This window comes from Brassica napus, chromosome A6 (genome assembly GCF_020379485.1).
Source record: "Brassica napus cultivar Da-Ae chromosome A6, Da-Ae, whole genome shotgun sequence".
Classification (NCBI taxonomy): Eukaryota; Viridiplantae; Streptophyta; class Magnoliopsida; order Brassicales; family Brassicaceae; genus Brassica; species Brassica napus.
The window spans coordinates 28,127,362-28,150,887 of NC_063439.1; the positions used below are offsets into that span (position 1 = coordinate 28,127,362).

The 23,526-nt window shown below is 35.0% G+C and overlaps 4 protein-coding genes and 1 pseudogene across 5 annotated transcripts; 3 read left to right on the forward strand and 2 right to left on the reverse strand.

Moving 5' to 3' along the window:
- LOC106410421 (acid phosphatase 1) lies at positions 1-2,084 on the reverse strand. The gene is made up of 3 exons (XM_013850912.3): positions 1,355-2,084; positions 583-792; positions 1-232 (listed from the first exon to the last, which is right to left on the reverse strand). The coding sequence occupies exons 1-3, from the start codon at positions 1,777-1,779 to the stop codon at positions 55-57; spliced, it is 813 nt and encodes a 270-aa protein (XP_013706366.1). The 5' UTR covers positions 1,780-2,084; the 3' UTR covers positions 1-54.
- Positions 2,085-10,562: 8,478 nt separating this feature from the next.
- On the forward strand, positions 10,563-11,270 carry LOC125609883. Its single transcript, XM_048781473.1, has one exon. The coding sequence runs from the start codon at positions 10,813-10,815 to the stop codon at positions 11,107-11,109; it is 297 nt and encodes a 98-aa protein (XP_048637430.1). The 5' UTR covers positions 10,563-10,812; the 3' UTR covers positions 11,110-11,270.
- Positions 11,271-12,707: 1,437 nt separating this feature from the next.
- Positions 12,708-14,351, forward strand: LOC125609882 (glutathionyl-hydroquinone reductase YqjG-like). The gene is made up of 3 exons (XM_048781472.1): positions 12,708-13,624; positions 13,693-13,942; positions 14,036-14,351. The coding sequence occupies exons 1-3, from the start codon at positions 12,723-12,725 to the stop codon at positions 14,219-14,221; spliced, it is 1,338 nt and encodes a 445-aa protein (XP_048637429.1). The 5' UTR covers positions 12,708-12,722; the 3' UTR covers positions 14,222-14,351.
- Positions 14,352-14,493: 142 nt separating this feature from the next.
- On the reverse strand, positions 14,494-17,895 carry LOC125609881 (annotated as a pseudogene). The gene is made up of 10 exons (XR_007339962.1): positions 17,701-17,895; positions 17,570-17,626; positions 17,452-17,490; positions 17,144-17,378; positions 15,849-17,056; positions 15,466-15,719; positions 15,265-15,331; positions 15,137-15,187; positions 14,911-15,007; positions 14,494-14,808 (listed from the first exon to the last, which is right to left on the reverse strand). The product of XR_007339962.1 is annotated as a probable inactive histone-lysine N-methyltransferase SUVR2 (transcript).
- Positions 17,896-21,086: 3,191 nt separating this feature from the next.
- LOC125609886 (plasmodesmata-located protein 1-like) lies at positions 21,087-22,745 on the forward strand. Its single transcript, XM_048781476.1, has 2 exons — positions 21,087-22,099; positions 22,601-22,745. Exons 1-2 carry the CDS (start codon positions 21,151-21,153, stop codon positions 22,735-22,737), a joined length of 1,086 nt encoding a protein of 361 aa, XP_048637433.1. The 5' UTR covers positions 21,087-21,150; the 3' UTR covers positions 22,738-22,745.
- The last annotated feature ends 781 nt before the right edge of the window (positions 22,746-23,526 follow it).

Consider the following 23,526-nt stretch of genomic DNA (forward strand, 5'->3'; position numbering starts at 1 on the left):
TAAGATTGGAATTCTGATCTTATTTTTTTGGTTAGAGTAGTACATATGATTTGATCAAGCGATGTAGTAGATGGAGTTAGGGAGCTTGAAGGTTCTCTTGGGAACTGGACAACCTGCGAAGCTGTTCCATTGTGAACCCATCACTCCCCAAACTCTGTATCCAAGACTTGTAAGCCATGTCCTCACATCTGCTTTGTATTGGCTCACACTCTTCTTCTCTTCCTCTTCTCCCCTACAAATTTACGGTTTGACAACTTTATTAGTACCCGACCCGGTTTACAATATATTATACCAGAAAGCTCGAATTATGTTGGTTGCTCATCATAGATTTATATGGACCTTGACATGTACCATATTTTTACCGTGCCATAAGTCAAACCTTTAGTGATGTTAACGTGAGAATACATGGACTCATCATAAAAAAAAAAGAGCGTATCCTGAATTGGTTTTAGTTTCGGTTTTATGACAAGAGTTAAGAGAAATTAGAAATAAAATTTCTGTTTTACATGATAATGAACTTATTTATATACCTACCTACTCAATTATAACAATCAAAAGACACTTGAACCGAGGATTATATACCTGAGAAGAAGGTTAGACCAGCCGTGGTAACCGACTTCAATAAGGTTTTCGACGGTGGCGGATCTGAGATACTCTTTACGAGAAGAGACCAAAAAGATTTTGAAGCCTCTCTCTCTGATCTCGTGGAACAGCTTCACCATGCTTGGAACCGCTGGTGCCTTTCCCAAATTTTGCCATTCCTCGAACTTGGTCGTGTTTAGTTGCTCACCACTGATTCAAATCATTGTAACATTTCAGTCCCGGTTGCTATAAACCGGAGCAAAGCGAACCAGAAGAGAGGAATGATAGATGTAGGCTGTAGCCATGTAGGCAAAAAAACCGAACTAAACCAGATCTCAAACAAGCTTTGTTCTTATAACCCGATCGCTTCAAATGATTATCAAACAAAACCAACTGATATGAGATCTGTTAGTGTAACCAAACCTATTCAGATCCAATCACATCATGTTTTGGTTATATATTCATTACATTAAGCCATATTATTTGCGTCAACAAAAGTCGAAATAAACACTTTTTTTGTTTATATATATTGATAACTAAGTTCTACCACTTATAAAAAAACAAACTAAATTTTTGTCAAATCCAAACTTTGTAATAACATTTATAAAATTATATATAACGGATTAAAATATAATTACTCTGCTTAAAACATTATATATATATATATATATATGTATTTCAATAATTACTGTCACCAGAAAAACTCAAACTAAGATTTTCTCCAATCAAATCAGAGCGAACCAAATCTATATGTTACTTTCAATTTTCTTACCCGAAGCATCCGTTGCTCTTGTGGTAAGGAATGGTGGAGAGAAGAGTGTCATCAATGTCAAAGATCCAAGCATCCATTCCATCACATTTCTTCTTCTCGCAACAAGTTTTTCCGAGGTATAGGATGGCTTCATCAACGGCTCTCTCCACGTCATCCTCATATTGAGATGACGTCATATACTTTTGGACGAACCAGACGCACTCCTGCGGCACCACCGTGAAGTCTCTGATGTTGTGAAGCTCCACGTTGACTCTCCAGCTCTCGCAGTATCCGTTTAGGTTTGATACTTTCAACGATCCTATGCCGTTTTGGCTGGTGGTTGGCTTGCCTCCTTTGAGCTGGTTTAGGATGTTCCAGTCACGAGCTGAGACCATTGCGGTGAAGAAGCACGCAAGGGTTAGCGAGAGCAGCAAAGATCTAGCCATGTCGATGATGACTTGATCAAGTTGACCGGTGAAGAAGATTTACTTGTTTTGGCGATCTGTATGTAATATGGTAATGTCTATATATAATAGATAAGAGTATCTAGTATAGCATACAAGTGTCACATAACAAAAAAAAGAAGTATATAACAAAAAAAATGCACTATTAGTTTGTCTATCGAATTAGTTTCACTATCAATAGAAACAAAAAATGTTAGAATACATTACAGAAAATTGGAATATAGTTTTTATACGATTTTTTTTGTCTAAATACCTTTTCGATATCTACAGATCAAACTTATCATTTTCATGTGAAATAATTTACATTAAAAAACTATGGGATAAATGTGAATGACAGCACATTTTAGATAGATATATAATATAACTCTAATAGAGCTGTGAGGACAGTGGGCACCATGTCTTGATGTGAAATAGGCAAGAAACATCCACTCCAGCTCATGCAAATTAATATAACCAACCGTCTCGGTCGTCTATATAAATGTGTGCTTAGCTAAACTTTTTTTTTTTGTGCTTAGCTAATTACATACTACTTCTTTTTTGCTTAAAGCTAATTACATTCTTATATTTTTATTAGAAAGCATAATATATACTACCTACCAAAATAACTTCATAGTATATATATATGCACACATACACCTAGATTGCTGTGTAACATCAAATACATAATCAGTTGATCCGATCTCCGAGCACATAACACAATATTGGTGCTGCGGTTATCTCTACCATAATAGTTTCAAATAACCGATAGTATATATGTTGCAGAAGACAAAATAAGCATACATAAATTATTTAGACCATAAGGTCCATGACCATTAAAAGAAACTGTCTCACCATATGTACTTGGTCCCACTATTCATAGTAATATTGCTTAATTAATTTTATATAAGCTGGAACCATTTAGATTCAAATAGTAATTATTAATCATTATCTAAAAAGACAAATACACAGTTTCTAACTCTTTTAATATATTCATGGAAATTCAAAACAAGTTCACACGATGAGCGGGAAAAGGAGAAATTCTTGGATAGGTTCACCAACCAATGAAAATTGGTTATTTTATATACAGATCTTTTTTAAAAAAATATATAATATTTTTAGAATTTATTTTTTTTAAATAAAAGAATAAAAAATAAATTAAAAAATGTAATAGCAATAATATTGTTAAAGTCGTTCATACTAAACTTATATCCTAAATCATAAACACTAAACCCTAAACCCTTAGATAAACTCTAAATCCTTAGGTAAAATATACAAAAATAGTAGCAGCCGTAAAATAAGTTTTTAATGTTGTTAAAGCCGTTCATATTAAACCCTAAATTCTAAACCCTAAATATTAAATTCTAAACCCTTGGGTAAACCCTAACCCTTGGGTAAAGAGATATTCCAAGGATTCTCTTAGGTAAAGAAATATTCCAAAGATTATGAATCTATCCATGTGTTTAGGATTTACCCAAAGGTTTAGGGTTTAGTGTTTACCTAAGGGTTTAGAGTTTCATGTTTAGGGTTTAGTGTTTAATATGAACCACTTTAACAATATTAAAAAAGTTATTTTTTATTGTTATTATACTTTTTTATTTATTTTCTATCTTTTTATGTAAAAAATAATTCTATATATTTTGTTTCCTTTTTCAAAAAAATCTATATATAAAATAACTAATTTTCATTAGTTGGTTTACATAGAGGGTGAACCCAAAAATTTCTCTATCATTATTGCCGATAAGGATACTTCTCGTGATCTATTATTTTTCAACTGAAAACTTTTCTGTTCAAAATTTTAATCATTGAAAAGTGAGATCTATTCGTCATTTATTAATATTTCGGTCTTTCTTAAGAAAACCATTTTTTGACCAATTTAGATTAAATTTAATTTTCGACATTGTTAATAGATTGGCCTTTTGAGTCATTGACTATGCTCTCTTGTGGCATATCGAGATTGGCTTTCAGTTTTGTGAAGGGATGAGTAGAATACAAAGAAAAACTTCTTCTTTTTCTTAACATTTTATTGTTTACTAAAGATATTATAATTTACGATGGGATTGAGAATTATTGAACATCACAGCTCATTTCATATGTTATGTTAACTACTCCATAAGACAATATCATTAATCAAATTAACAAGTTCAGTTGACAAAACAAATAAAAAACGAATTCAAAAAACCCGGATCATTTTCTATTGGAATATAGACAAACAAAAAATTTTAGTCACATGCATGATAAGATAGAAATTTAGTTTTACTAAGAAGAAAATCATTGATGTGAATCATTCACATCTTCGCTTGCTTTATACTGTCTTCTTTGCGAAAGGTGACGAGTTATTAAGGATCAATTCTTCAATACGTGACCATATTATTTCACAATATGGCATGGACTATATTCGAATCTTTTTGGCACTCGGATTAACCCAAATTGATAGACCATTTTCCGTTTAATATTTGAGTAATTGACTGAGCAAGACAGATTCTAATCTTGCTCGCGTCACTTTTCAGGCTTTAATGTAAAACTTGTGGAGGGAGAGAGATACTGAAGGCATGACTAGGGCTGGCTCAAAGTTTCCTAAGGCCTCTGGGCAACATTGTTTTTTTTAAAGAATTTTCATAACAATTTTTTTCCAAAAAATTAGTACATTTATAAAATTATTTTATCTGATAATTTTAATACGAAAATAGTTACAAAATATACAGCACAAAATTTAGTTTAAAAATGTACATATTTAATATTTTTAATAAAAAATCTACTTTAAAATAAACTCATAATATTATGGATTACGGGGAGTTAATATTTACCACCCCTAACTCAGATCATTTTTCTCTAGCTATAATATGGAAAACAATACATTAAAAAGATGTCTTAGTGGGAGGCATTCTATTTTTGGAAAACGTTCAATTTCTCTCTTTCTCTTTAACTCCGCCACACACTCTCTTCCTGGGGCTCCGATTGATTTCGGGTGACTGTAAGATGCAAACTGCTTTTTTCTTTCTCTTTATTGTTATAGGCGATGATACAGAGAGAAGGGATTTTGAGCAGCATTTATTGATGTGCGGTTGCATAGATTCAAAACACCATTCTAGCCCTGCTGTACCTGTTTCTTTTGACCATGATGCATCTGTATTACATGTCACCGTGAGAGGTGGTAGCGGACCCTGCTCAAATGATGGTAAGAAACTTCTTTTTGGGAAACCAGAATCTTAATGCGCTAATTTCTTTGATATTAGTTACAACTGATAACCGGTTTTCAATAACAGTAAACCGTTGAGTAATATTTAACCGGCCGTTTAACCAAAACGCCATATAACCCAATTGTCAATCTTGACGTGGTTCAAGCTTTCAATATAAACTAGGATAAGACCTGCGCCTTGCGCAGAGTGGAGTTTATTTGTATATATTATCGATAGTTTCTTTTATACATTTGATCATTTTATTTATATATATAAAATATTTATTGTTGTTATTATATAATTTCTTTCCAATGAATCGGATCAATTTTTATTAAAAATAATGGAACAAAAGTATAATTAATACATCATGAGTTGATCGGATTGGACATTAAACAAATTATGACTTAAAACCTTATTTTTTTCATCGAACACATTCTTGAAAAAAGTGAACAGTATTGTTTTCACAGTTGAATTATTTTGACTTTTATCTTCTATATGGTTTTGAAAACTTTCAAATCAACCATCGAATTGATACATGTCATTTTAATGTTTTTAGTCGTATACTTACGGAAAACTTACATTAATTTAAAGTCATTTTAAAAAAATCAAAATATAACATATAAGAAAAAATCTAACATATAAGAAAAATATAACATATAAGGTGTCCTCATTTTTGTATTTTAAATTTGTTTAAAAAAAATATAACATATAAGGTTTCCTCATTTTTATAATTTAAAGTCATTTTAAGAAATTCAAAATATAACATATAAGAAAAAATCTAATTTTTTTATTATATGGTTAATGTGATTGTTTATTTATTTTTAATAATATAAAATTAAACAAAATGAAGAAGGATGCAAAAATTGTTATCAAATCTTTATTATTCATAATCATTAATTGCCATATATATGTAAATAATATTAGGTAATTTAGTAGCATTTATTTAGGGAAAGAATACACACATCTTATATTTTAGGTTAATATAATGTTCTCTAGTGGACATTAAACAAATTATGACATAAAAACCTTATTTTTCCCCTCGAACACATTCTTGAAAAAGTGAACAGTATTGTTTTCATATTTGAATTATTTTGACTTTTATCTTACATATGGTTTTGAAAACTTTCAAATCAACCAGCAAACTGATACATGTCATTTCAATGTTTTTAGTGGTATACTTAAGAAAAACTTATTTTTTTGTAATTTAAAGTCGTTTTAAAAAATTCAAAATATAACATATAAGAAAAATATAACATATAAGAAAAATATAACATATAAAGTGTCCTCATTTTTGTATTTTAAAGTCGTTTTAAAGAAATATATAACATATAAGGTTTCTTCATTTTTGTAATTTAAAATCATTTAAAAAAATTCAAAATATAACATATAAGAAAACATCTAATTTTCTAATTATATGGTTAATGTGATTGTTTATTTTTTTTTAAAAAATATAAAATTAAACAAAAATGAAGAAGGATGCAAAAATTGTTATCAAATCTTTATTATTCAAAATCATCAATTGTCATATATATGTAAATCATATTAGGTAATTCGGTAACTTTTATTTAAGGAAAAAATACACACTTCTTATATTTTAGGTTAATATAATGTTCTCTACTGAACATTAAACAAATTATGACATAAAAACCTTATTTTTTTCATCGAACACATTTTTGAAAAAAGTTAACAGTATTGTTTCCACAGTTAAATTATTTTGAATTTTATCTTGCATATGGTTTTGAAAGCTTTCAAATCGACCATCGAATTGATACATGTCATTTTAATGTTTTTAGTCGTTTATTTAAGGTAAACTTACATTTTTGTAATTTAAAGTTTTTAAAAAAAAAATCAAAATATAACATATAAGAAAATTCTAACATATAAGAAAAATATAACATATAAGGTGTCCTCATTTTTGTATTTTAAAGTCATTTAAAAAATATATATATAACATATAAGGTTTCCTCATTTTTGTAATTTAAAGTCATTTTAAAAAATTAAAAATATAACATATAAGAAAAATCTAATTTTTTTATTATATGGTTAATGTGATTGTTTAATTTTTTTTAATAATATAACTTTAAACAAAAATGAAGAATGATGCAAAAATTGTTATCAAATCTTCATTATTTATAATAATTAATTGTCATTATTCATAATAATTAATTGCCATATATATGTAAATCATATTAGGTAATTCCGTAGCTTTTATTTAAGGAAAGAATACACACTTCCTATATTTTAGGTTAATATAATGTTCTCTAGTGTTATATAATTATAAAATAATGTGACACCATTAGATTAAACTATACTTTATATTAGATGCTCTAGAATTCTTTGAAATAGAATTTAGAAGGCATTTAGAGTGCCACCTAGGATTTGGGGTTTTTTTTAATTAATACAAAATTAAGGTTCTAATTTTTCAAATGCTTCTCAATTAATATATAGGGGATGATTCTTTGTCACCAACATAACACATTAAAATCTGAAAGAGATGCATCTTATTCTTGGTGAGCAAAATGTAAGTTATATATGATATTTTTTATTATTTTGTCTTTCGTTTATTGTATAAGAAGATAGTTTCTTTGTCTTAGAAGAGCATTTGGTGAATCTCAGCACTGAAGGATAAACAACTCCTAGCTATTCTGATTGCAGCTGTGGAATCAGGTGACGGTATTACATACATAATTGATGGGAAGCTCTGCGAGAGGCAATCTGTTGTGTCATGAGTATCAGCACTTGAGACTGGTTTAAAGATCCTTTCCAAAAACAGAAAGCCAAAAGAGTCAATACAGATAGAAGACAAGGACATAACTTAGTTGGGGTATGTATGCTTTTGAAGCACGGGATATAGCATTATGCTGCAGTAATCTTGGAGTACTTGTTGATGATCTTGATGTGATTCTTTTTCTGAGCCGGAGACAACGGCAAGTTGAAATTTTAACATGGAACATCTGACAATCGAAAGGTTTATTTTATTTTCTCAGTAGGAGAACTTTAAGATTGGTATCAGATGCCATCTTGATATTTTCTGCACCAAGAACTCAGTGGGCACAAGTGTTAAGAAGGCTACCATTTTCAGCTGAGAGTGACGATGGTATATTCTTGGAAAAGATCGTAAGGTGTTCTGATTCTTAAACTAAGTATATATATCCATTTTGACCTAAGAAAAGGCGGTCACTCGATCACATGTGGTGATATTGCTGAAGCGCAGGAGCTATTGTTACAAGGACGCTTAGCAAGCAGATAGACTCAATTAATCGAAAGTGTCATGTTAGTTCTTACAAATCTGTCACTTTGTCAGAACAATACGAAGATTTATGAAAGCTTCTACCTCAAAGATCGAAAAGCTTAAAACAAAACGAGATCCCTTTGAGTTCAAAGGTAACTCTGTTCAGTTGAAACTAGACGTCTCAACAGCAAGGTTAATTTTCTCCCCAAGCATGAGTTGCACATAAGTTCTTGAATCTAACAGAAGCTAGAAACCGACATCTGTAAAGTAACACAACTATGTAGTACTTTTACTTTTCATTTTACCTGCCTCTTCAAATCATTTCCTCAATATGCAGTGGATAATTATAAATTCCCTTCCCGAGATATTTATGCAATAACATTGATAGTATTTTGTGTTTATATGTTATAAATGAGCTCGAGGAAAGAGTTTGGTGCTTGTAAGTATTCAATATTTTGTGCAGAGGCCACCAAACAACTTAATGGCCATAGATCATACAAGAAGATCATCAGCATTTTCAAGGTAGCTTCATATTGATGCAGATGTTTTGTCATATATATTATGAAACATTAGGATTTCTGGCACTTGCGTTTGCGAGTAGAAATCGAGTGGTATGTCTTCAAATTTCGGTCACAATCGATTCAATAAATGAGTATGAATGATGGATAAGTAACAGAAAGAAAAGATCCAGAAATGAATTGTATTTGCTGGTTCGAGATATTTCCTTTGGTTGTTATTATGAAATTGAATTCTCTTTGTTGCTGTTGTTATGCATCGTTGTCTTTGTCCACGTTTCTTTACTTTGACGTCAGGTAAAACAATGAAAGCACACCGCGTGGGGTCTCTGTTTTTAGCATTAGGCATAATCTTTTGCTCTTTTTGGTATATTCTTTAATTCTTTTCTTTCTTTTGTATCAATTAAAATATCCGTAAAATAGTTATCATTTATGGTATAGAGTCTACACTATAGACGGTGTATATAGAACTATCAGTCAAATCTGGTTGAGTCTCACTTGAGTTACAACTTGCATCATGGTTCGATTCCATATAAAAAAATTATTTAAAAAATGTAAAAAAATAACTGACAATCCAATCTCACTTCAATAGAATCTTTCAAGCAACAATTTCAGACAGACCACCAACAACTGGAGCGAAAGCGAGTTCGCGTCTTCGCGTCAGATTATTATTATTATGTTCTTTTGATAAAAGAGGATTTTTCAAAAGTTAAAATGATTCTTTCGTTGAGACCTTTTGCTTTCACCGTTGTCCGTTGATTCTCCTCCACCCGAAAGTGGGACGGGTATATCAATGCTACATTATATTTTTTGTAATGTGGAGCTGACACTAACCAAATAATCAAACATATCTATAAACTTCCCTTTAAACAAATACTCAAATATTATTTAAACAAAAAAAAAACTACTCAATATTACACCAAAAAAACTAACTACTCAATATATGTTTTAGAGAAACAAAATATAATAACAATACTACACAAAGCTTGAATTTGTAGCTCATTGGTGTTTTTAATGTAATTATCTACTTTAAACCGAGATTCAAATTTGATAGTGAGTGACTGTGTGTGTATATAGTATTACCAAATAAAAAATTATTACACAGAACAATTTTATTAAATATTATCTTCATAATATTTATTGTAAAATCTGAAAAACAATAATTAGGATAAAATGAAAGGTGCATAAGTAATATTTTATGTACTGCATGAGCAAGATCTATGTTGACATTTTTTTTTTAATTTTTTTTTTTTTTGAGAAATTGAAATGCATGCATCTCAGATCTTTGAATGCAAGAGCTGTCTGGCTACAAAGAGGATCACACTTATTCCAAGATGTGACTCCAAGAAAATGAAGAAACCAGAGTGGCTTATATCCCCGGAAAGACAAGGAGGAATGTGTAATGATCAAGGCTGGTAAACCTCGGGAAGACGAAGCCCCACACTAGCTGCAGATTTGCCCGTTTCATTTCTTCAGTTCTATCAACTGCAATGCTGCATGAGAACAACAGATCCTTGTGAGAGTGAATGCTTCTTTTTTTATAAGAACAACAGATCTAAATTGACATATTGAACACTTCTTTTTTAATACATTTTTGTGTTTTAACATTTGATAATATATTGATGTTCTATCTACTAACTCATGCCTCTTTGGAAAAGAAAAAAAAAACTCGTGCCATTTTGTCGTCTAAACCCTTTTATTTTATTTGCTTTGCTGTTTTTTTTTCTGAGCAACTATTTGCTTTGCTGTTATAGGTCCGTTTTATGCCTTGCTAACCTCAGACGACCATGAATTTGCGGCCTATATATGATTTCGTTTAGCCAAATCTAAGACATAATACATCACGGGGTGGTCTTTCAAAGTGGTAACAGGTTAGGTTAATTTTATAATATCGACTTTTTATCAAACAATTGGATATACGGTGGAGAATGATGCACATTGGACTACTTGTTGACTATATACTTTTAGGCCACGAATTGGAAATACACACGTTGCAAATGCCGAAACCTCTCTCTCTCTCACCCTTTAAATATTTATCTCATTCTTTGCTTCTTAGTTACATTTACATTTTCTCACCAACACAAATCCCATAAAAGAGAGAGGCACAGAAGCAATGAACCGACAGAGTTTGAAGAGATTTCAGTTCCGGAGATGGGGAAAACGAATCGGAAACTCAACGACTACGGCCTCAGCTAAGCTAGGAAACTCAGAGGAAAGAACGATTGTGGCGTTTGCGTTCTCATCATCATGTTTTGGGAAACCTCCTCGCGTTCTCGTGAAGCAATTTCTTTGGAGGTTGAAGTCGCGTTTGAGACTGTCCAGGAAGAGTGATACTCACAATATTCAGTGTAGCTATGATCTCCGGAGCTATCATCTGAATTTCGACGACGGTTGGTCTCGTCGGCGATAATTTCAAACTTTCGTATTATTATATTATCTATTTTTGGAGCCATATATTGTCTTGTTTTGTATATAGTTAAAAGTCTCAATCTGAAAGAGAAAAAAAAAACACTTTTGTTCAGATGCTTTGTATATTTTGTCGTATAAAGGGAAAAACATATCTTAGAAAGATATCAATGTTTTATGCTTTTATTTATTAATATGAAATCATCTCTATTTCTTCAAATTAAAACTTTTAGATTTTTTTTTTCAATGAATAAATGTAGATAGGTTATATTTGTACACAAAAACACAGACCAACTACAGTGAATATGTGGACGGATCCTTGGTTACCTGAGCATACTCCTAGACCTCCGAGACCGTTAGGTATGCCACTACTACTGTTTCTTCTTACATTAAAACAGACAGTTCAGGTTGGAATAGGTTGGAATATTGATAAGATCAGTGAAGATGTGGAGAAAATACTGGGGTTAAAGATCAGTTCTAAAGCTCAGTGTGATCTCTTGGGCTGGCATTATAATGAGAATGGAATTTATTCTGTTAAGTCTGGGTATTGGTTAAATTCTCACTTACCAACAAATGTTACTGTCATGCCAACATACGGGAATCCTCAAGTGAAGCATCAGATATGGAAATGTAAGTCTCCCCCAAAAATTAAACATTTCCTTTGGAGACTTATATCAAAATCTCTAGCCACTGGAAGCAACTTACGAAGACGACATATTACAAGATATGATCAGTGTCGAAGATGTTGTAACGCAGTCAAAACAGAAGATCATTTGTTTTTCGGCTGTCCTTATGCACAAATGATTTGGAGGGCTTCCGGAGTTGCTAATAATATTATTTTGGATCCTCTAGCTTCTTTGGAAGATAAAATACAGGCGTGTCTTTCTTGTAGTTTTGCTCCGAGTTTGGCACAATTTAACGAATTACCTATTGGTATTCTGTGGAGAATTTGGAAGAGTCGCAATCTATTGATCTTTCAACAAAAGAATCTGCTATGGTGGATTACTCTCAAACAGGCCAGGGCTGATTCAAAAGAATAGAGGAATGTGGCTACGGTTGAAGACACAACACGGATCAATACACCAAAGACTTCTATTGATCCGTGTTGATCGGCCGCCTAACCGCCTGGACGCGTCACTCTTCTGTCCCAATTTATGCTAAATCGGTTAAAAAAATCGGATATCCGATTTTCTCTGTCTAGACCGTCTAAATGACCGCCTAGCCGCCTAATCTATTTATTATTATTATTTTTTCTAATAATATTTTTATTTATTTATTTGATCTAAAATTTTATAAATATTATTTAGATTCATAATTTTGATGAAAATTACACTATATTAAATTTATATATTATATTTGTGTGTTTTATATATTCTTAAACATGAAAATATATTAATGTTATACATAATTAAAAATTAACATGTTTTATAACATAGTAAACAATCTAAACATTCCGTCCCACATAATTTCTAATTAATCTCTAATTTTTTCTTTATGCGCTAGGTCCAACTCGACAGCCCGACTAGCGCCTAGCGACGAAAACAGGGGTATTTCTATATATGTATTTGTATTAGAAACAAAACAAAACTTTATAATCATCATGGCCCAGAAACGTAAATGGGCCTCATATCCTTTTTGTCAAACCGGGCCTTACTTTCTGTTACAAACGCAACGTTTAGAGTCGCTCGTCTGTCTTGTCTCGCAGAGAGACCAACGTTTTGCATTGTCCGAACAAGGAAGCTCCCAGTCATGTCCGTTTGCTGCGCATCGGCGCAACTAACCTTTCCGTCTCACACAACTACGCCACGCCGCGTCAGCGCTAGAATGTCCAACCAGCCACCAAAACCCACCACGACCACCACCAGCATCTTCACCTCCGCCACAAAGCTACTCTGGGGCCCATCTCTCCCTCCGGGTCTACTCATCTCCACCGCTCGAACAGCCTGGTCCACCGTCTGGCATCTCATGATGACCCAGCTCGCTCCATCAGACTCATCCGGGTCATACACCCGACCCACTTCCCAGTTCCGCCTCAACCCGACCCAGTTCCCTTCCGCCGCTTCTTCGGAGCTCCATCTCTACGTCGGTCTCCCCTGCCCCTGGGCTCACCGAACGCTAATCGTGCGAGCTCTCAAGGGCTTAGACGACGCCGTATCGGTCTCAGTCGCTTCCCCGGGTCAAGACGGCTCGTGGGAGTTCAAGGATAACACTATCCCGATTAGGGATAAGGATAAACTTATCCCGGGTTTGGATAAGGCTAACCGGTGTAGGAATCTGAAGGAAGTGTACAAATCTAGAACCGGTGGTTATGATGGGAGATGCACAGTTCCAATGTTGTGGGATTCGAGAAAGAAAGATGTTGTCTGTAACGAAAGCTACGATATCATCGAGTTCTTCAATACAGGTCTAAACGAACTCGCTAAAAACCCTAGCTTGGAGCTCACGCCACCAGAATTAAAAGGAAAGATTGAAACTTGGAATCGGATTGTGTACCCTAAGGTTAACAATGGTGTTTACAGGTAATTGTATTCTTCTTGACGTTGCTATATGTGTGTTTGTTGCTAAAGTCTTTGGCTTTGTGTGAAAGGTGTGGATTTGCGCAGAGTCAAGAAGCGTATGATCGAGCAGTGAATGAACTTTTTAGTACCTTAGATGAGATTGAAGATCACTTAGGTAGTAACAGGTACTTGTGTGGAGAAAGGTTGACACTGGCTGATGTTTGTCTCTTCACAACTCTGATTCGTTTTGATCCTGTTTACAACATTCTGTTCAAATGCACCAAGAAAAAGCTCGTTGAGTACCCGAATCTCTACGGCTATTTGCGCGATATTTACCAAGTATGTCTCCTAAAAAGGTTTATATATCTTCTTTGCTTACTAGTGTGTTCGGAAGTGCGTTTTCATACTCTGCGTTTGTTGTTGTTGAAACAGATTCCTGGTGTTGCGGCCACTTGTGATATTCCCGCTATAATGGATGGGTACTACAAAACGCTGTTTCCTCTAAACGCAAGTGGAATCCAACCGGCCATTTCTTTATCTGGCCATCAAGATTCTCTCTTGATTCCCCATAATAGAGACTCGGTGGGTAAAGCCTTTGTAGCACAGAATGCGGTTTAAAGCGGTGTATATATGTAATAAATCAAAGCTCTGGTTGTGTTCTGAACTGTGGATCACATCAGAACTGTACATGAAGAGGAGAGAAGCGTTGTACAAATACTCTTAATGGGAGCCTCATCTTTTGAGTTGAGATCACTGTCTTATAAATTGTGTATTAATAGAGACATGTTTATAATGTTAAACCAAAGTCATAGCCATTTTAACTAAAGAGTCTCTTCTAAAACATGAAATGAAGTAGACATGGTTACGGTCAAACCAAAGCCATAATCATATGATGTCCAAAAGCGAACCATGATCATATAAAAACAGAGAGATTATATATGGTTGCCATTAGAACCTAAGTTGAGGTATACACAAAAGCTTGTTATCACAAAATATTAAAGACAAAAGCATCATCCTCCGATTAATCTAACCCCTAAGATGGATGGACCCACCAACCGTTTTTGCATATTTGCTTTGTCGGATTGACAACAAAAGTTTTGGGGAAATTTTGTCAATACATTCACAAAACAGAGATTGGGACCATCACACATCTTCAAAAACCAACACTGGGAGTTCTCATGCTCTCTTCTTCGACTTCTTGCTTTCTGCACCATCAGAGAATTTGATTGTTAGTTACAACAACAGTCAAAGAGTTCATGTACCATAGAAAACATTTAACAGTCAAACTAAGGAAAGAGATTACTCACTGCTGCTCCGCTTAACGTTCCGACAAACCTCGCTACCACATCGACAATGGAATGGACGCGTGGGATACACCTGATCGTTGAACTCCACGCCATAATCCTGCAGGTTTTTAAGTCCAATACTTCTCAGAGAGTTTCAAAACAATAAGAATGACTTGAACCCGAACTTGTCAAAATTTCTAAAAGAAACAAATCTGTCCAAGTGTGGGTGGAGAAACTTCTAACACACCCAGGTAAGTTCCTCCATGGCCTCGATATCTCTTGTTGTGAAGAGCCCAAGCTGAGAAAAAAGAACAAAGATTAGCTTCCCGTTTTATAGTTTCAACATAACAAATGAGAAAAGGGATTGTTTCATACATGATAGTAGTGCAAGTCCATATTCTCCACATGAACTGGTATCTCAATCAAATTTGCATCCACGCATCTGAACAGCGAAGTAATGAAATGAGAAGAAAACCAATTATAACTTCACCAAACGAGTTTCTAAAGCTAAGCTAGTCATTTCGAAAATGGCCAAAACCAAATGATTCAAACTCATTACTCGTAAAATCCTTGTACCTGTGATTGATAAACCTGGAGATATTTCCATAGTGCGTTCCGTCAAGACAAAGAGCTCTTTTGACACCTGAGACTTCTTCAGAATCCCAGTGTGCATCCAGTATCACCGGAGAAGTAAGTTTCTCCGAGCTGCTGCGTTGGACCAACTCTGAAATGGTCAATATCTCTCCAGCAAGCTCACAGACAAATGCCCCCTTGGGCAGCTTTTCTAGAGTTCTAAGTCCCCAACCTCTCCCATTGGACGTGAAAAACACCTGATTCAAGGAGCGAAAGTTAATTGTTTTGTTATGCATACACAAAAGTATAATCAATTCTGTTAGGTGTTATAATCATTAAATAGTGAACCACTTGGCAAAATAAATTTGGTAAGGTGAATGAAGAACCTGCAGCTTAGTGTGAAGGCCATGCTGGACGACTTGGTTGCCACACTTCTTAGTACAGCCGCAACTGATCCAACATTCTCTTATGGCCTTCCTCTTTAGATGCCCCTTGCACGGTTCCAAAGTCTCCTCGTTTTTGGCAATCTCCAATGGACATTCTTTGCAATACTGCACCACCTGTTTCTGAGGATTACGGGCCTCGGAGATACACTCTTCCAGGAAATCTTTCTGCAGGAGGCCATCTTTTGTGTATGCAAAGCCACCAATTGCAGTTGCACAACTGCATGCCATTGCTGGAGACAAGCAATCTCCACAACAAGAGGAGCAGCATTGGTCCTTGATGTTCCCAAGTGAAAACTTCACTTCAGCATCTAGATACACAAGGCTTTGGGTCATGTATCGAAAAGGTGAAGGAACCTTGGTATTGACTTCATTCACCCAAGGAATCTCAACAGTTTCTTTTCCAAAAGTGATGTCACTGACGCTGCTGATCATTCTTAACTCATCCGCAGAAATATGGCACTCGGGAACAACTACCAAACCCATGGATTCACCAGCTCCACTGTTTTCATCATCACGTACATGACCATTTCTGTCCTTAGAAGTATTAGCCGTAGTTGCAGCAGCAGATTTGCTTAATACATCAACAACCTTCGTCGTTTGCAAGCTTTCTGGCGATTGGTTGGCTGAATTCATCACCTTTGCTGCCAGGTCATTACGGCCCTCAGCAGTAAAAGCCATCGCTGCTGCAGATTTCTTCAATACGTCAACATTTGTGGTGAGAGACGGCAAGTTTTCTGGAGACTGGTTGGCTGGTTGTTCTGCCTTCGTTGCCAGTTCCAGGTAGGAGCTAGCGATGTCGTTCAAAAAGCGACTTACAGAAAAGTTAGGATCTAGTATTTTGTACTGCCGGAGACACACATCTTCCATTGCTCTTCGTAGTTCATCCATAGAAGGTGCATGCAGACTGGATCCTCCCGTTGCAGGAGCAAAACTCAGATTAATCTTCACTTCACCGGTTGCAGAAGAAGCTAACTCAAGCGCTGAAATTCCTTCTGGGGTTGTAGCCACCGTGTGCTCACTAGCTCTCTCAATAGTTGTTGTAGCACCGTCGTCAGTAGCTGCTGTTGACCCATGCGGCTCTTCCACACGTCCATTTGTTTCCTCCGCCTCAGGCATGGGAGCCGAAGAGTTCCCATTTTCTAAGGAATCTGAAGAGATAACATACAAGACACGTATGAGTTTAGAAATAAGTAATGAAAGGAAGATTTAGTTAGTCGTAATTAATCAAGAAGTACCTGTGGAGGGCTCGCCTTTTGGAATAACGAGCGCACCAGCATCAGGGTCATTTTCGGTTGGTATGGGATGAAATGGCAATGAGACAGGGTCATGAGTTGTAGTCTCGTTTAAACAGGGACTGCCCAAGCTGGGACTGTTTGAAGCCGAAGCAGAGACTACTTCACCACCTCTGCGCCGCAGCCTCTTTAAAGGGCGTTCAGGCTCATCCAAGGCATCTTCATCGTCTTCTACAGTCTGATAATTCATGACACGACAGAAACTGAATAAATGCAAGAACATGAAGAAACAAAGAATCATTTTTGCATACCTCATGCGCCTTCCTCTTTCCTCTGTCAACCTCTGCAGCCTGAAAGATTTGATCAACAACAAAGCGAACAATGATAAGAAATACAAAAAATAGAGTCTTTGAACTTGAAAGAACATACGCTGCCTTCAGCTTCGTCGTTGGCCTTCTTCTCCTTTCCTTTTTTCTCTTCAACGGCCTTTCATGTGTTATAGAATGTCAAGTAGGAGAGAAACAAACATTAAGCCAATAGAAATGTGAGAAGAAAGAGACCTGAGTCTCTTGGGCCTCGAAGATAGCATCAGCGAGTGCCCTGTAGTTGTCCTCGGCTATCAAGTCCCACTTCTTATCGTAAAGAGTGAGAAGGTTTTTCAAGACAGGCTTTATCTGCGCTTCCTCTATTCCAAGAGCCTTCATAGCTGTAATTGCTTTTTTATATGCGCATTTGGTGCCATTGTTTACAAGTCTCTGCAACAACAACAACAACAACAACACACAAAGTTAGATTATAACTTCCACATAAAACTAAGTATAACGGCCACAACGAAACCCTAATAACGATTTTTCTTTTAAAGACAACAAATTTTGTTTTCCGACAGTCAAAATATTAAGACGATCGCCAGAATTTAACAGCGACTTACGAAATGTGGAGAGGGTTAGGGTTTAGTGGAAGCTGGTAGAGGGAGGGTTTTGACTGCTTGGTAGAGAACCGTGGCCGGTGGAAAAGGAAGGAGAACGGCTGTAGAGGCAATGCCGTTGGCGGCGGGAGAGTATCGCGTCGGCGCGTGAGCACACGCGAGAACTGAGTATGTCAGGTGCTCTCGTTTTAGCTACAGTGCGCCTAGTGCTGGCTCTCTCTCTCTCTCTCTGGCGCGACCCTTGATTTATTCTCTCCTCCTCGTAATGGGCTGAGTTAATTGGGTCGAGCCAAATGGGCCTGGACAGATAGTGTCCGTTGCGATTCCCAAACGAGTCGAGTTTAGTTGGAAAACCTCTCTTTATAGCGGTAAACTCCTTTGTAAATTGGTTGGTTTGGTTTGGTTATGTAAGACAGATGACGTTTTTTTTTCTTTACTAGTAAAACAAATTGAAAATTGTAATTTGTACCAGAGAAATACAAGAATATAATCTCTACAAACTATGTATAGCAACATATTTTAAAACAGCATATTTATTTAGCTGACCAAAGGAACACTCACAAGCAATGTTTTTAAACCCGACCCGGACACTGAACCGGACGACTTACCGGGTTGTTGGGTCACTGGGTCGACCGCGGATGAACCGCGGGTTAAAAAATAAATTAATTTTTTTATATAATAATATATTATCTATGAAAATAAATACATAAAAACTAAAGTTTAATTTTCTAAATGTTTTTCAAAACATAAAATAATAGTTTGGATATGTATATATTTTATGTTTAAAAAGTATTTAGAAAACACTTAACTTTAGTTTCTATATTTTTATTTTCATTTGAAATACAAAATATAAAAAAAATTGTTTATACTATTTAAAATTTTATGTAAGAAAGTAAGAGTTATGACATCTGAAAAAATCAAGATATAAAAATGATAAATATTTAAATGTCTAATGTAAATAATAAACTAAACTTCAAATTCAAATAAACTAGAAGTTAAAGATCGTTGTAATAAATGGTCAATAACAAAAATAAACTAACACCAAATCACATAAACTAATTTTGGTTCTCTCTATCATTGTTCATTTCATTTTCTTCAAGTGGCATAGTGAAATCTTCATCAAAACCTAAAAATCACAATATAAAACTGAAAAAGGAAAACATAACTTTTTTTTGACAGCATCTAACTTCTTAATTGAAAACTTAGAATATAAAACATAATCTAAAAACTAAAAACAATTATTTATTGGTTCAATCGGTGGTTCAACCGGTACCAGGTTCCGGGTTTTAGTGGATTTTTGCGGATTTTTGCGGGTTTCTAAATATTGGGTTTTTCACAAAATCCAAACCGGATTTTTTCTGGGTCACCGAGTTTACCGGTTCAACCGCGGGTCCGGGTCGGATTTCAAAACACTGCTCACAAGTCAATGATCTAACTCAGTTATGTTCTCAATCTCTTCAAACTAGACACGATCCATATTATCTCTTTTCGTTTATATCCTACAATCTCTCAACTGTAAAGCCTGTGTGTTAGTTCCAAATACCAAACAACCATTTCTGTAGCAAAATGGTATGTTTTATTAAGGGGACCAGGAAAGATTTCCCCGTTAGCAGAAGCATTCAATGACCAAAGAATTTAGGTGAGAAAATTCAAACTTCGTTGTACCTTATTTATAAGATAACTCAGACGTACATGATCACAACATGTAATAAAACATATAGAAATAAGAAAAAAAGATAATTGAAAACTCCTCCTAAAGTCATCTAGAAAATTAAATACTCCTAAAATCATAAGTTGATCTATATCAAAAAGGCAAACCCACTAGGTTGTTAATCATAGGGGGTGATTGGTAGTTGCTGTAGGTGCTGTCCACAGCCCTATTTATTTCCACAGCACCAAATTCAGAGCAATCAAGCTTTAAATTTTTTTTTGAAACCACAGCTCTTAAAATATCCTACAGCTGTACAAGTGCTCTGCAGAGCCAAATATCCAAAGCAATTTTTTAGTGCTTCAATAAAATTCTACAGCAATAAAATCTAAAGCCACAGCAAAAAGTCTACAGATTTTTTTCTACAGCAAAATATTTAAAGCTACAGCCATTACCAATCGGACCCATAGTGACGAAATAAGAACTATCCATTTTTTTTTAACTATTAATTGTTGGAGCTTAATTTTAAGACATGGTATACCGACTCATTTTAGGATGACTTTCTAATAAATTTATTACATAATAAAATGACCGAATTATGAAAGCGATTAATGCATCACTGCAAACACAGGAAAAATTTCAAGTGCCAAAACTGGAGTTAGCTTGAATATGATGAGACATGAGATGATACAGAATTAAATGCGTAAGAATTAATTTTCATAAGTTTATTGTACAAAATATTTGATGTCTGATTGTATTTTAGAATTCATCGCATCAAACGATCACACTATGAAGATTTACAAGATTTCAAGTAGTGTTTTACCTTCATACAACCCCATCTTTGTTTATCATTTTCCAATATCAATTATAATGTAAAATTATGTTTTGTATTAAATTATTTTAAATTATTTAATTTTGTAAAATTAAAAATAATGATTCTACATTAGTTTTAACAATTTGAGGCAGTATGGAAAAGACTCCATAATTCTGTATGAAATGATGAGAGGCACCACCGACAATCTTGGAAACTAAACACCTAATTCAAGTTTTAAGGTTGACAAACAAAAATGTGTTCGGAGAGTTTATGTTCTTCAATTTGTGGTCTTACCACTCAGATCAAATAATATCGTCGTCCCTACCTTCAACAAAAATTATTTGGTGGTACCGCCAAAACCATCCAACAAAGATGATATTTAAGAATATTTAATGTCCTGCAACAAACTCATAAAATAGGATTCAATGGCATTAAAGGAACGTAATTGACTAAATTTCAATAAAAAAGCTAACAGTAATCATTTTCTTGAAACCGTATAGTATTACAATAATCTAATCCAAAACAAATGTATAAAAAACAAACTTGTCGTCTCAAAGTTTCTTTCTCTTTAACTTAACATTGAAGCAAGATCCGGAGAAAAAAAAGCATGCTCCTTTAATTTCATGGTTTCATACCTCAAACCAGCTTGGCTTCTCTGTTTTGTCTTTAAACCCTCAACGACAAAAAACAAAAACGGCAAATCACATTTTGTTTTGTCTGGACACAAAAACGCAAACTTTATGCACAACCTACTAGTAAAAAAAAAGAAAAGAAACACAACATCGAAAATCTCTCGGTCTCTCACAGTTATGAAGCCTATCTACCAATTCTTTGCCGTCTTCTGGCTCTTCTTCTTACCTTTCACTGTGATCTCCGGCGACAACAACAAGAATCTGATCTTCAAAGGTTGCGCAAGTCAGAAATCTCCCGACCCAACTGGTGCTTTCTCTCAGAACCTCAACACTCTCTTCACTTCCTTACTCTCTCAATCCGCGCAGAGATCTTTCGCCTCCACAACCGCCGGAACTGATAACGCAACCGCCGTAACCGGCGTTTTCCAGTGCCGCGGCGACCTCCCCGCCGCTGAGTGCTACGACTGCGTCTCCAAAATCCCCAAACTCGTCTCCAAGCTCTGCGGCGGAGGCGGAGACGACGGGAACGTGGTGGTGGCGGCGCGTGTGCAGCTCTCCGGCTGTTATATCCGGTACGAAATCTCGGGGTTCCGGCAGACTTCCGGTACCGAGATGCTGTTCCGTGTCTGCGGGAAGAAACAGTCCGGCGATCCTGGGTTCGCCGGGAAGAGGGACACGGCGTTTGGTGCGGCGGAGAACGGCGTGAAAACGGGAGGCGACGGCGGAGGGTTTTACGCGGGGCAGTATGAGTCGGTGTATGTGTTGGGACAGTGCGAGGGTAGTTTGGGAAATTCAGATTGCGGTGAGTGTGTGAAAGATGGTTTCGAGAAAGCAAAGAGTGAGTGTGGGGATTCGATCTCTGGTCAGGTTTATCTTCACAAGTGCTTCGTTAGCTACAGTTACTACTCTCATGGCGTTCCTAACATTTCTCCACTTTCAGGTAAACCAATTAAAATGAATTGGCAAATATGATATTATTTACAAATTAGGAAGAAAATGAATAATTATTTACTAATTAGGAGTTAAAAAATAATAATTCTTTGCAAATTATTTTAAGAATTTGTTGATCATTAAGCATTAATTGTGCCAAGAATTGCATTATTTTGTCTGTTATATAAACATATACACATGGAATCAAGGATCTTGTAGAAAGAATATTTCAATGTTTCGTTGTCATAGTAGAGATTAAACAAAGCCTAATGGAAGCAAGACAAAAAGAAAGAAAGAAAAAAACTAGTGGAAGAAGCAATTTAAAAAAAAAAAAAACGAAAAGCTAGTGGGGAAATAGATTGCTTTATATAAAATAAGAGATTATGTTTTCAGATTTTAATGTTGACACATTACATAAAGTTGAAATGTTATACATTTTCTTTAATAAATTATACTATTATGGAAATAATGAAACGGCCACTGATGGGTGTGTGTGTGTTTATTTGGGTAGATGGAGAGAAGAGACAGCACACGCAAAGAACAATAGCTTTGGCGGTGGGAGGAGTTGCAGTTTTAGGATTTGTGATTGTTTGTTTGTTGGTTTTGAAATCTGCCATGAAGAAGAAGAGTAAATATGATAGTTATTGAAATTTTAACTACCGATTCTCATTTACCCAACCAAAAGGAAAACAAATCAACAGTTTTGAGAAGGTTAAAAAGAAAAGAATAGTATTATGCCCAATTTGTATATTCAATTATGATACTGATTAATAATTAATGAAAGAGATTCGCCAACTCACTGATTAGTACTTGTTATTTCATTTCCAATAATGTAGGTCAATAAAAAGCGTATCCACAAATTAAGAAAAGTACATCAAAGTAGAAAAACTGTATCTAGAATCAACAAGAAGTTAAAGCAGCTTTACTAGTGCAGCAATACATGACTCAGTTTCATGATAAATCCACTTTTGGGTCGTTTTCGTTGAGAAAGAGTGAAATTTTATTGGTAGCTCAAAGTGACAACACCTTGGCAGCTTGGAGCTAGTGACTGAACACGGGATCTATTATTAAAAAGAAAGTTGGTGCAATTGTTTTACTTTTCAAGGGGCTTCAGCTTCCTAATGACATGCTCATGGAGCTGATGAGTACATGGATTTTAAGATCCGTCGTTAAGAGGTTGGTTGTTCTGAATTTGCAGTAATCTATGATGGACTGAACGTCAATGGAAAGTCATTGTTTATGGTGGCTAAGGAATGATGGTCTTTGGTTTGTGTAATGTACGTCTAAATACGAAGAAGAGAGAGATTCACAAGGACATAGTGTGGTGTTGTGTGAACTCTCTTGATCGGCAATCTAAAAACGGATCAAGACTTGTTAAAAAAACACTAGATTCGCAATGAAAGTGTGAGAAGCTCAGTAGCCTAAAGCTGTAAGCTA

Bases quoted from the DNA above. Each gene is read 5' to 3' on its own strand.
- LOC125609883 (XM_048781473.1), top strand. From the start codon at position 10,813: ATGAACCGACAGAGTTTGAAGAGATTTCAGTTCCGGAGATGGGGAAAA.
- LOC125609886 (XM_048781476.1), top strand. From the start codon at position 21,151: ATGGTTTCATACCTCAAACCAGCTTGGCTTCTCTGTTTTGTCTTTAAA. The intron at 22,100-22,600 runs GTAAACCAATTA...TTATTTGGGTAG, and splicing joins TAACATTTCTCCACTTTCAG to ATGGAGAGAAGAGACAGCAC.
- LOC106410421 (XM_013850912.3), bottom strand. From the start codon at position 1,779: ATGGCTAGATCTTTGCTGCTCTCGCTAACCCTTGCGTGCTTCTTCACC. The intron at 793-1,354 runs GTAAGAAAATTG...GATTTGAATCAG, and splicing joins AAGAGCAACGGATGCTTCGG to TGGTGAGCAACTAAACACGA. The intron at 233-582 runs GTATATAATCCT...GTAAATTTGTAG, and splicing joins TGGTCTAACCTTCTTCTCAG to GGGAGAAGAGGAAGAGAAGA.
- LOC125609882 (XM_048781472.1), top strand. From the start codon at position 12,723: ATGGGCCTCATATCCTTTTTGTCAAACCGGGCCTTACTTTCTGTTACA. The intron at 13,625-13,692 runs GTAATTGTATTC...TTTGTGTGAAAG, and splicing joins GTTAACAATGGTGTTTACAG to GTGTGGATTTGCGCAGAGTC. The intron at 13,943-14,035 runs GTATGTCTCCTA...TTGTTGAAACAG, and splicing joins ATTTGCGCGATATTTACCAA to ATTCCTGGTGTTGCGGCCAC.